The sequence below is a fragment of the Rhincodon typus genome, chromosome 5, assembly GCF_021869965.1.
Source record: "Rhincodon typus isolate 14 chromosome 5, sRhiTyp1.1, whole genome shotgun sequence".
Lineage (NCBI taxonomy): Eukaryota > Metazoa > Chordata > Chondrichthyes > Orectolobiformes > Rhincodontidae > Rhincodon > Rhincodon typus.
Window position 1 is genome coordinate 835231 of NC_063336.1, and position 13646 is coordinate 848876.

At 46.7% G+C, this 13646-nt stretch overlaps 1 protein-coding gene across 1 annotated transcript in view; it reads left to right on the forward strand.

Moving 5' to 3' along the window:
- LOC109937996 (phosphofurin acidic cluster sorting protein 1-like) overlaps window positions 1-13646 on the forward strand; it is a 164840-nt gene that overhangs the window by 111689 nt on the left and 39505 nt on the right. Inside the window, exons 11-14 of the mRNA XM_048596611.1 lie at window positions 1454-1534; window positions 8508-8626; window positions 10933-11065; window positions 13187-13291. Of these exons, the coding sequence (XP_048452568.1) occupies window positions 1454-1534; window positions 8508-8626; window positions 10933-11065; window positions 13187-13291 (438 nt within the window). The remainder of the gene's footprint in view (window positions 1-1453; window positions 1535-8507; window positions 8627-10932; window positions 11066-13186; window positions 13292-13646) is intronic.

The following is a 13646-nucleotide window of genomic DNA, read 5'->3' on the forward strand; positions in this document are numbered from 1 at the left end:
AAAACTGATGGTCCTCACTCACATCCCAGCCAGTCTCTATAAAACTGTTGGTCCTCACTCACATCCCAGCCAGTCTCTATAAAACTGATGATCTCTATAAAACTGAAGAAGGGTCTAGGCCTGAAACGTCAGCCTTCCTGCTCCTCTGATGCTGCTTGGCCTGCTGTGTTCATCCAGCTCTACACTTTGTTACCTCAGATTCTCCAGCATCTGCAGTTCCTACTATGTCTATATAACTGATGTCCTCACTCACAACCCAGCCAGTCGCTATAAAACTGATGGTCCTCACTCACAGCCCAGTCAGTCTCTATATAACTGATGGTCCTCACTCACAGCCCAGTCAGACTCTGTATAACGGATGGTCCTCACTCATGGCCCAGTCAGACTCTATATAACTGATGGTCCTCACTCACATCCCAGCCAGTCGCTATAAAACTGATGGTCCTCACTCACAGCCCAGTCAGTCTCTATATAACTGACGGTCCTCACTCACAGCCCAGTCAGACTCTGTATGACTGATGGTCCTCACTCACGGCCCAGTCATTCTCTATATAACTGATGAACCTCACTCACAGCCCAGCCATTCTCTATATACCTGATGAACCTCACTCACAGCCCAGTCAGTCTCTATATAACTGATGAACCTCACTCACAGCCCAGTCAGTCTCTATATAACTGATGGTCCTCACTCATAGCCCAGTCAGACTCTGTATAACTGATGATCCTCACTCACAAGCCCAGTCAGTCTCTGTATAACTGATGATCCTCACTCACAGCCCAGTCGGACTCTATATAACTGATGGTCCTCACTCACAGCCCAGTCAGTCTGTATATAACTGGTGGGCCTCACTCACAGCCCCGTCAGTCTCTACATAACTGATGGTCCCCACTCACAGCCCAGTCAATCTCTGTCTTACTGATGGTTTTCACACACAGCCGAATCTGAAATGGAATCTTGTCCCTTTGTTTGCATTTAAGCAATGAACCTGTCTCATTCATAATTTGAACACCCTTCCTGAGACCTTTAATCTTTCATTATCTACAGGCAGCAATACTTGGTTGTTGAGTATAATTCGGGAAACTTGTCCGGCACTTGTGAGTGAGAGTGAAGAGCTTGTTTCCATTCTGTATGACTCTGTGAGTCTACATTGTTCCACATGCTCATGGCTACTCCTCATGCCTGCCTCTATCCTTGCCCATTAGCAGGAAATTGTAGCAGGAAATCTGAATAATAATTATGGCAATGGCTGGAGTATGGTTTGCTGAGCCGTGAGCATATTTAATTGCGTTAAGCTGGAATCTGTCTCTGGCCTCTCCTGTTTTGATAATCACCTTTTCCAACTCCATCATGATCTGGTCATTGTAGAATAGCTGGAGTGTAGGAAATACTATAGATATTATTTATCCTTCTAACATGAGCATTTGTTGTACTCCTCCCTGGTCTTCCCTGCAGGCAGAACTCTGTTCAGCAGAGAACAAGAACGTGAGCAGCACCAGTCTGCAGGAGGAGACAACCACTGAGGCTGTATCCCTGGTAAGTACAAGGTCCCAGTGCAGGTGTCATGTTTGCACATTCAGTCTTGATCTCTACCTGCAACAGGCTCTAGGAACTAGAGTGCAATCATTTCCATTTTAGCAAGGGGAGGTAGATGTTTGGGAACTGGCTGAGAGCAGTAGCAATCAGCCAGCTTTGCAACCTGCCCTAATTTGAGAATAACCCTAGACTGATACTTTCCATGATAAGAAAAGGATGTTTCTAAATGGCTGCAACTTTCTGTGAATGGTATCGATGAGCAGCTAACCTTCATGGTGAATACCAATGGTATAACGAGAAAGAGAAATGAGGTCCTGCAGTCAATGTTGAGAGAGTTGGGTAGAAAATCGCTTGTCTGCTATTTCCCCAGTAGTCATTGACCATTTCCCCACTTTCAGTCTTGTGTGGGCCAACATTACTCCTGACCACCCACCCTTTATCTAACTATAAACATTCTGTTTTATTGATTTTGTTGTCCCTAGCAAGTTTTCTTTCGTAATCCCTTTTCATATCTCTTATAAACTCTTTTGTGGCCCTTTGCTATTCACCTTTTGTGGTCTTTCCAATTCAGCAGGATCTGTGCTTTTGTTGTGTTTTGTAAGCTGTTTCTTTTAGTTGTATACAGTCCCTTATCTCTTTAATTGTCCACGCCTATTTTTTCCTGTGAAGTGGAGCTTTTCCCACTCAGGGATATAAATGGGTTTTGTATTGTGTTAAATGTTTTCTTAAACATCCTCCACTGGTCTTCTGTTGTTTTATCCATGACCAGCTTTTCCCAGTTTAAAAACATAGAACACAGAACAGTAGAGCACAGGAACAGGCCCTTCAGCCCACCATGTTAGTGCCTACTCCCATGATACCATTCTAAACTAATCCCATCTGCCTGCAGACAGTCTGTAACCCTCTATTCCCTGCTGGCTCATCCATCTGTCTAAATGCCTCTTAAACTTTGTATGTATCTGCTTCTACCACCTCTTTTGGTGGCGCATTCCAGGCACCTACCACCCTCATTGTAAAAGTCTGGCCTTGCACATCTGTTTTAAACTTTTCCCCTCTCACCTTAAACCTATGCCCCCTAGTATTTGACATTTCCACTCTGGAAAAACGATTCTGACTATTCACCTTATCCATGCCTCTTAAAATTGCATATGCTTCTATCAGGTCACCCGTCCATCTCCATCCAATCTCTCCTTATAGCTAATACACTCCGATCCAGGTAACATCATGGTAAACCTCTTCTGCACCCATTCCTAAGCCTGCAGTGTAGCAACCTGAACTGCACACAATGCTCCAATTTTTTTTTCCTCTATTCATTTGTGGGACATGGGCATCGCTGGCTGGCCAGCATTTCTTGCCCATCCCTGGTTGCCCTTGAGAAGGTGGTGGTGAGCTGCCTTCTTGAACCGCTGCAGTCCACCTACTGTGGGTTAACCCAAAATGCCCTTAGGGAGGGAATTTCAGGATTTTGACCCAGTGAGAGTGAAGGAACGGTGATGTATTTCCAAGTCAGAATGGTAAGTGGCTTGGAGGGGAACTTAGAGGTGGTGGTGTTCCCATATATCTGCTGCCCTCGTCCTTCTAGATGGAAGTGGCTGTGGGTTTGGAAGGTGCTGTCTGAGGAATTTTGGTGAATTTCGGCAGTGCATCTTGTAGATAGTACACACTGCTGCTACCGAGTGTTGGTGGTGGAGGGAGTGGATGCTTGTGAATGTGGCGCCAATCAAGCGGCTGCTTTGTCCAGGATTGTGTCAAGCTTCTTGAGTGTTGTTGGGGCTGCACCCATCCAGGCAAGTGGGGAGTATTCCATCACACTCCTGACTTGTGCCTTGTAGATGGTGGTCAGGCTTTGAGGAGTCAGGAAGTAAGTTACTTGCCTAGTCTCCTAGTATTACTAGCCTCTGATCTGCTCTTGTAGCCACTATGTTTATGTGGTGAGTCCATTTGAGTTTCTGGTCAGTGATAACAGCCAAGATGTTGATCGTGATAGTAACACCATTGAATGTCAAGGGACGGTGGTTAGATTGTCTCTTATTGGTGATGGTCATAGCCTGGCATTTGTGTGGTGCGAATGTCACTTGCCACTTGTCAGCCGAAGCCTGGATATTGCCCAGATCTTGTTGCATGTGAAAATGGACTGCTTCAGTATCTGAGGAGTCAGGAATGGTGCTGAACATTGTGTAATCATCGGTGAACATCCCCACTTCTGACCTTATGATGGAGGGAAGGTCATTGATGAAGCAGCTGATGATGGTTGGGCCCAGGACACTACCCTGAGGAACTCCTGCAGAGATGCCCTGGAGCTGGGATGATTGACCTCCCACAACCACAACCATCTTCCTATGGGTCAGGCATGACTCCAACCACCGGATAGTTTGCCCCCTGATACACATTGATTCCAGTTTTGCTCAGGCTCCTTGATGCCACACTCGGTCGAATGCAGCCTTGATATCAAGGGCTGTCACTCTCACCTCTCCTCTGGAATTCAGCTCTTTTGTCCATGTTTGAACCAAGGCTGTAATGAGATCAGGAGCTGAGTGGCCCTGGTGGAACCCAAACTGGGCGTCACTGAGCAGGTTATTGCTGAGCAGGTGCTGCTTGATACCGCTGTTACTGACACCTTCCATCACTTTACTAATGATCGAGAGGAGACTGATGGGGCGGGAATTGGCCGGGTTGGATTTGTCCTGCTTTTTATGTATAGGACATACTTGAGCAATTTTCCACATTGTCAGGTAGATACCAGTGTTGTAACTGTGCTAGAACAGCTTGGCTAGGGGAATGGCAAGTTCTGGAGCACAAGTCTTCAGTACTATTGCCGGAATGTTGTCAGGGCCCGTAGCCTTTGCAGTATCCAGTGTCTGCGACTGTTTCTTGATATCACTTGGAGTGAATCGAATTGGCTGAAGACTGGTATCTGTGATGCTGGGGACGACTGGAGAAGGCTGAGATGGATCATCCACTCAGCACTTCTGGCTGAAGATTGCTGCGAATGCTTCAGCCTTATCTTTTGCACTAATGTGCTGGGCTCCCATCATTGAGGATGGGGATATTTGTGGAGGTTCCTCCTCCAGTGAGTTGTTTAATTGTCCACCACCATTCACAACTGGATGTGGCAGGACTGCAGAGCTTAGTCCTGATCCGTTGGTTGTGGGATTGCTTAGATCTGTCTATCACTTGCTGCTTTTGTTGTTTGGCGTGCAAGTAATCCTGTGTGGTGGCTTCACCAGGTTGATACCTCATCTTCAGGTATGCCTGGTGCTGCTCCTGGCATGTCCTCCTGCACTCTCCATTGAACCAGGGTTGATCCCCTGGCTTGACGGTTATGGTTGAGTGGGGGATATGCCAGGCCATGAGGTTACAGATTGTGCTGGAGTATAATTCTGCTGCTGTTGATGGCCCACAGCGCCTCATGGATGCCCAGTCTCGAGTTGCTGCATCTGTGCGAAGTCTGTCCCATTTAGCACGGTGATAGTGCCACACAACACAATGGAGGGTATTCTCAATGTGAAGGTGGGACTTTGTCTCCACAAGGACTGTGAAATGGTCACTCTTTCCGATACTGTCATGGACAGATACAACTGCAGCTGGCACATTGGAAAGGATGAGGTTAAGTATGTTTTTTCCCTCTTGTAGGTTCCCTCACCATCTGCCGCAGACCCCGTCTAGCAGCTATGGCCTTTAGGGCCCGACCAGCTTGATCAGTAGTACTGCTGCTGAGCCACTCTTGGTGGTGGACACTGAAATCCCCCACCCAGAGTACATTTTGTGCCCTTGGCATCCTCAGTGCTTCCTCTAAGTGTCTTTCAACATGGAGGAGAGACTGATTCATCAGCTGAGGGAGGACGGTATGTGGTAATCAGCAAGAGGTTTCCTTGTCCATGTCTAACCTGAAGCCATGAGACTTCATGGGGTCTGGAGTCAATGTTGAAGACTCCTCGAGCAACATTCTCCCGACTATATCCCACTGTGTCACCCCCCTCTGCTGGGTCTGTCCTGCCGGTGAGACAGGACATATCCAGGGATGGTGATGGTGGTGCCTGGGACGTTGTCTGTAAGGTATGATTCTGTGAGTATGACTGTGTCAAGCTGTTGCTTAACTAGTCTGTTAGACGGCGCTTCCAGTTTTGGCACAAGCCCGCAGATGTAAATGAGGAGGACTTGGCAGAGTAGACAGGGCTGTTTCTGCCGTTGTCTTTTCCGGTGCCTTGGTCAATCCCAGGTGTTCCATCTGGTTTCATTTATTTGAGTCTTTGTAACGATTGGTATAACTGAGTGGCTTGCTAGGCCATTTCAGAGGGCAACTGAGTTTCAACCACATTGCTGTGGGTCTGGAGAAGAAGGGTCCAGGCCCGAAGCATCAGCTTTCCTGCTCCTCTGATGCTGCTTGGCCAGCTGTGTTCATCCAGCTCTGCATCTTGTTATCTCAGATTCTCCAGCATCTGCAGTTCCTACTATCTCTTATACAGCTGCAACAGGACTTGTCAACTTTCATACTCAACGCTCCAGGTGATCAAGGTAAGCATGCCATATGCCTTCTTTACCATTATCCACTTGTGTTGCCACTTTCAGGGAGCTATGGACTTGCACCCCAAGATCCCTCTGTGTATCAATGCTCCTCAGGGTCCTGCCATTTACTATATACTTCCCTTTTGCCTTTGACCTCCCACAGTGCATCACTCTACACTTGTCCAGATTAAATTCCATCTGCTATTTCTCTGCCCAACTCTCCAACTGATCTATATCCTGCTGTATCCGTTGACAACTTGCCTCACTATCCACAGCTCCAACAGTTTTCATGCTGGTATTGGATTGGGCAAACTTACAAATTAGACCACTAACATTTTCATCCAAATCATTAATCTATATTACAAACAACAGAGGTCACAGTACTGATCCTTGTGGAATACCACTGGTCAGAGACTTCCAGCCAGAAAAACACCCTCCACAACTATGCTGTATACTCTATGACCAAGCCAATTGTCTATTCATCTGACCTGCTCACATGTGGATTCCATACTTCGTTATCTTGTCGGCCAGTCTACCATGAGGGACCTTTCAAATGCTTTAGTAAAATCCATGTAGACAACATCCATTCCCTTACCCTCATCAATCATAAGGCCATTCTTCTCCAAATGCAAGTAAATCCTGTCCCTAAGAATCTTCTCCAATAATTGCCTTACCACTCATGAAAGGTTCACCTGCCTGTAATTTCCTGGATTATCCCTGTTGACCATCTTAAACAAAGGAACAACATTGGCTGTTTTGCAGTCTTCTGGGAGCTTGCCTGTGGCTAAAGAGGATACAAAGACCTCTGCCTAGACCCAGCAATTTCTGCCATTGCCGCCTTCATCATAGAGTCATACAGCATGGAATCAGACCCTTCGGTCCAACTCATCAGCACTGACCAGACATCCCAATCTGACCTAGTCCCATTTGCCAGCATTTGGCCCATGTCTCTCCACACCCTTCCTATTCATATACCCATCCAGATGCTCATTCCATACACGCATCACCCTCTGCATGAAAAAGTTGCCCCTTAGGTCCCAACTATATCTTTTCCCTCTCACCTTAAGCCTATGTCCTCTATTTTGGACTACTCCTCCCCGGGGAAAAGATCTTGACTATTCACCTTGTCCATGGCCCTCATGATTTTATAAACCTCTATAAGGTCACCCCTCAGCCTCTGATGCTCCAGGGAGAATAGCCCTGGCCTATTGAGCCTCTCCCTATAGCTGGAAACATCCAGCTCCTGGAAACCCTGGAAACATCCTTGTAAATCTTTTCTGCACCCTTTCAAGTTTCACAACATCCTTCCTGTAGCAGGGAGACCAGAACTGAGTGCAGTATTCCAAAATGTGGCCTAACCAACATCCTGGACAGCTGCAACATGACCCTCCCAACTTCTATACTCAATACACTGACTGATAAAGGCAAGCGTACCAAACGCCTTCTTCACCACCCAGTCTACCTGGGACTCCACCTTCAAGGAGCTATGAACCTACAGTCCAAGGTCTCTTTGTTCAGCAATACTCCCCAGGCCTTAACGTTAAGTGTATAAGTTCCTGCCCGGATTTGCTTTTCCAAAATGCAGCACCTCATGCAGATCTACTCCAAAACTTTGCAGCACCTCATATTTATCTAGATTAAACTCCATCTGCCACTCCTTAGCACCTGGGCCCATCTGATCAAGGTCCCATTGTATTCTGAGGTAACCTTCTTCGCTGTCCACTATACCTCCAATTTTGGTGTCATCTACAAACTCACTAACCATAACTCCTATGTTTACATCCAAATCATTTATATAAATGACAAAAAGTAGTGGACCCAGCACCGATCCTTGTGGCACACTGCTGGTCACAGGCCTCCAGTCTGAAAAGCAACCCTCCACCACCACCCTCTGTCTCCTACCTTTGAGCCAGTTCTGTATTCAAAGGGCTGGTATCCCCCTGTATTCCGAGTGATCTAACCTTGCTAACCAGTCTACAATGAGGATTCTTGTCGAACTCTTTACTGAAGTCCATATGCATCCAACAGATTGTGATGAATGAAGGAACGTGTTACACACAATGGTTGGTAACAGGGTTGGTATTTCCCAGTGTGTCATAGGTGACTGAGGCGCTGTTACTAAGAAACCAGAAGAAGTCTGTCCATCCTGTGTGTACACTTGGACCCAGTTATAGTTTTTGTGCAACAATAACAGAAGTTGCTGGAAATGCTCAGCAGGTCTGGCAACATCTGTGATGAAATAAGTCAGAGTTAACGTTCGGGTCCAGTGGTCCTTCCTCAGAACTTTTCCAGCAACTTCTGTTTTTGTTACTGATTTACACCATCCGCAGTTCTTTCGGGTTTTTTTTATAGGTATTGTACAGTTATAAATGGCATAATGTATGTTATGTGTGTCACTGAAATAGTGGCTGATAACAATCTGCAGAAACTGCCTTGTTGGCAATTAGTATTTCTGATTTCTCATCAGGATTTGGAGGAGGAAGAGACGATAGCTGGAGACTGGAATAACTTGGAAGCATCTCTGGAGAAACTACCACCATTAGCGAAAATCACAAAAACCGAATCACAGGTTATTGTATCTCCTAGGTAATGAAATACAGTAATAAATCATCATGAAGAGAAGATCGTTCAGGACAGCAACCAACAATCCTTTCAAATAGATTGTCATATCACCCAGTACATCCACCTAACAACTCATAAAGGCACATAGCACTTAGGAGCAGGAGGAGTCCATTCAACCCCTCCACTTTCTTCCTTCATTCAGTAAGATCATGGCTGATCTGATTGTGGCTTCAGCGCTCCATAGCACTTGAATCAGTTGTTGATCAAAAATCTATCAAACCCTACATGAATAAAGTCAGTGATCCAATCGCCAATGCTTTCTAGTGAAGTGAAGAAAATTCAACAGAATATCCCCACCCTCACCTGCTGCCCATATCCTCAAACACTACCTACTCCCCATATCCCCATCCTCACATTCTGCCCATATACCTAATTCTACCAACTCTCCATATGCCCACCCTCACTTATTCTTGCTAGTTCCCATCCCCGCCTACTCCCCATATCTTCCAACCTCAATTACACCCCATATCCCCCAAGCACACCTGTTCCCTGTGCCCCCAAATCCCACTGACTCCTCATAACCCCAACCCCACCACTTCCCATTATCCCCCAACCTCACCTACTCTCCATATCCCTAACTCACATCCTCACTTTCTCTCCATACTCCTCAATGTTACATACTGAGCTTCTCCACATTTCTTATGGAATCCCTACAGTGTGGAAACAGGCCTTTCAGCCCAACAAGTCCACACTGACCCTCAGAGCATTCCACCCAGACCCATCCTCCTGTAACCCACCTAACCTATACATCCCTGAATACTGCGGGCAATTTAGCATGGCCAATCCACCATGTTTTGTGGGAGGAAACCGGAGCACCCAGAGGAAGCCCACACAGACACGGGGAGAACGTGCAAACTCCACACAGAGAGTCACCCGAGGGTGGAATTGAACACGGGGTCCCTGGTGCTATGAGGCAGCAGTGCTAACCACTGAGCCTTATCCCCCACTTACCCATATGCCAGCAGAAACCCTCACTGTTCCTTGAGGGACCGGGCTTGTGGATTGGCATCACTTTCAGAGAATACCATACAGTGTCTTCCATTGTCTACTGTTCCTCAACCTCCTTAGCCCAACTCTTCATTCCATATGTGAAAAACCTATGAAAATCTTCACATTTTTTATGATGTCTATTGTAATTCTCCTTTTTGTAAGGGTATCAATATGGTAACAGATTATTTTAGCAACCACCCTTGAACTTGCCTGTTTTTCGATATTTTGGTGCCCAGGCTCCTCCTCTTCATGGAGACAGGGTATATTGTTAATCAAGTTACTGATCTCGTCTTGAGTTTTTCTCAGCATTCATTCAGGATGGGCATGGCTATACTGTGGGCCAGGTTTACCCTGAGCTCTGTGAGTTTTGCGGGCTGTTTCACAGAATGTCACAGCATGTTTACAGAGCTAAAGAGATGTGGAACTCTGACTATTCAAAATATTCCTTGACCAAAGGCAGGGTTGGTTGGGTCACATGTTGCTATACTGTACCTTAGCATTCAGAGTATACACAGTCAGGTCAGCTTTACACTGTCATCCTCCTGAGGCTGGAAATTTGGGAACAGTTAACCTTAATGTGGCACTCCACTGGTAGAGTGAACATATTACTAAATTAGCAGCCCAGAGGCTGCACATTCAGATATCTAAAGTTATTAAAACAGACTCGTTTGAAAAAATTAAGCCCTGGGATTTGGATATTGCTGACGAAAACAGCATTAGTTACTTGTTACTTAATTACCTTTAAACTGAATGGCTTGCTTGACCGTTTTGGAGGGTAGTCAAGAACTAACCACATTGCTGTTGGTCTGGAGTCAAACAAGAAGCAGACCTTGTACAGATGGCAGGTTTCTGTCCCTGAATTCCAGCCGTCAGCGATGGTAGTTTAATGGTCACCATTACCAAGACAAGTATTAAATTCCAGGCTTGTTAATTGAATTGAAACTTAACCAACTGCCCCTGTTGGGATCTGAAACTGTGTCCCTCCTGCTTTTGGGCCTCTGGATTACTAGTTCAGTGACATTACCAGTGACTGCACCACTGTCTCCCCTTTCAGGCAAGACCTGAAGCTTCAACTTTAACAAGCCTGTTTTGACAAGCAGAGCTCTTGCCACTTTTATGTTAGATTTCCTGCGATAATTGTAAATCCTTCCCTCATAATATGAAATTGCCTGCAAGAGTGAGGACAGCACCTGGAGGCTATTCAAAACGTTTCCTTTATAAGGACAATTCTGTTTGTTTCGTGGGAACTACTGAAGTGTTTCTTCTTATTTCCCATTCAGTAAGTCTGAAAGTAGACAGCTACGACGACCCAGGAGCACTTCACTGAAGGATCGCCACAACTCAAAGACACAAGGTGACAGAGCCAGCAGTTTCGACAGCGAGTGCTTGCCAGACTCCAGATTCAACACTCAGGTTAATGGGAATATGATTCTCTTTCCCACCACCACTCCAGCTTCGTTCCAGTGCATGAAGTCCCTGGCTTACTCGGATAGAGTCATCACTCTCCCAAGACTCATCCAAAAAGGAGCCCTTCGTTTGAGAGCCCAGATAATGCGGCAAACCTTCAATCCCATCCTCTAACAGTGCGGTGCTCCCTCAGTACTGACCCTCTGACAGTGCGGCACTCCCTCAGCACTGACCCTCTGACAGTGCGGCGCTCCCTCAGCACTGACCCTCCGACAATGTGGCACTCCCTCAGCACTGACCCTCTGACAGTGCAGTGCTCCCTCAGCACTGACCCTCCGACAGTGCCGCGCTCCCTTAGCACTGACCCTCCGACAATGTGGCACTCCCTCAGCACTGACCCTCCAACAGTGCGGCACTGCCTCAGTACTGATCCTCCGACAGTGTGGCACTGCCTCAGTACTGACCCTCCAACAGTGCATGCTCCCTCTGTATTGACCCTCCAACAGTGCGGCGCTCCCTCAGCACTGACCCTCCAACAGTGTGGCACTCCCTCAGCACTGACCCTCCGACAGTGCGGCACTCCCTCAGCACTGACCCTCCGACAGTGCGGCACTCCCTCAGTACTGACCCTCTGACAGTACGGCGCTCCCTCAGTACTGACGCTCCGACAGTGCAGCGCTCCCTCAGTACTGACCCTCCAATAGTACAGAGGGTCAGTGGTTTGAATCTAGTGTTGAGGATGGGCATTGCCTGATACCTGAGTGACTTGCAACTTGTCAGCTGAAGCCACGATATTGTCCAGGTCTTGCTGCATTTGATCAAGACTGTATCATACCTGAGGAAGTGAACTGATGTGTGACCATACTGAAATATTTTTCTGTTTGTTCAATTTCCTCTGCTTAGTGCCTCATGGTTTGTCACTGTGATTTACAAAATATTGCAGCCTTTTCTGAATGTCAAAATAGGATTGGGCTAAAATGAACTTAAATGTTTTAGCCATGTGAAATTAGATTTTCCAACCATTTGCTTTCAATTTCATTTGGATAGCAACTGTGGGAAATGGGAATTTGGCAAAGCTGATGATATGTGTTGGATTGCAGCATTGACAAGTTGTGTGACCTGGCTTTTGCACTCGTGAGTGACCCAGGCAGGTTTAGTGCCCAGTTTGGGAGGCATGGAGAAGAGAGCACTTTGAGATAACGTTGCCAATATTGGAGCAAGATTGCCTGAGATTCCAGTTGCCAAGGCCATAGGGAAGTCTGAGGAAAGGCGTTTTGGACACTTGCCTTTATCCATCAAAGCATGGATTCCAAAAGCAGGAAAGTCATGTACAGGTTGTACAGAACTTTGGTGAGACCGCAGTTGGAGTATTATGTGCAGTTCTGGTTGCCACATGATAGGAAGGATGGGATTGCGCTGGAGGGGGAGCAAAGGAGATTCACCAGGATGCTACCTGGGCTGGCAAAATTAAGTTATGAGGAAAGGTTGCATAGGCTTGGGTTGTTCTTGTTGGAGTAGAGAAGGCTGAGGGTTGACCTGAATGAGGTGTATAAGGTCATGAGGGGCATGGACAGAGCAGATAAGGAGCAGCAGTACCCCTTAGATGAAGGGTCAGTCATGAGGAGACACAGGTTCAATGTAGGGGGAAGGAGGTTTAGGGGGAACAAACTTTTTTACCCAGAGGGTGGTGACAGTCTGGAATGCACTGCCTGGGAGGGTGGTAGTGGCGAGTTTACCCACATCCTTTAAAAAGTACCTGGATGAGCACTTGGCATGTCATAACATTCAAGGCTATGGGCCAAGTGCTGGTAAATGGGATTAGGTTGAATGTCAGTTATTTCTCATGTATTGGTGCAGACTCGATGGGCTGAAGGGCCTCTTCCGCACTCTGTGATTCTGTAAATATCCAAGATGAAGATCAGGCATCCCTTAATGACGTGGGGTTCTGAGGTTGGCTGCAAGTAGTCACTTCGGACTTTAATCAGCTCATTCTTCCTCCTGTAGAGAAAGGGAAGCTTCAAATAAAAGTGCTCCCTTCCCTTTAGTTTATTCCACATGTCAGGAAATAATTAAACATCTTTTTCTATAATTGTCACTGATATCATGACTTACTCCTTTGCTGGACAGGTCCCTCGGAAGTCTGTTTATGATCAACTGAATCAGATCCTAATTTCAGATGACCAGCTGCCAGAGAGCATTATCCTGGTGAACATTACAGACTGGCAGGGACAGGTAGGAGAATTCTGGCACAGAGTGGATCTCTTGTTACAATTGTAGAGAATGAGGGCGTTATTGTCAGACAACAGTGGGACAGCCAACAATGCAGGGAGATATCTCGGGAGCAGACGGGAAAGTGAAGTTCAGACCAGAGCTCAGCCATGCGTTGATGAACAGAACAGGCAGAATGGCATATGGTCTACCTGTACTCGTATTTCTTATGAGAGAGGATTGATAGGAGAGAGCCTTTCCTATGGATTACTGAAGGAGTTCCTATGGACTGAAGGAGAGCTCATTCAGAGAGAGAGAGGGTCCAGGGGAAAGGGACTGAGGGAGAGCTCATTCAGAGAGACAGGGTCCGGGGGAAAGG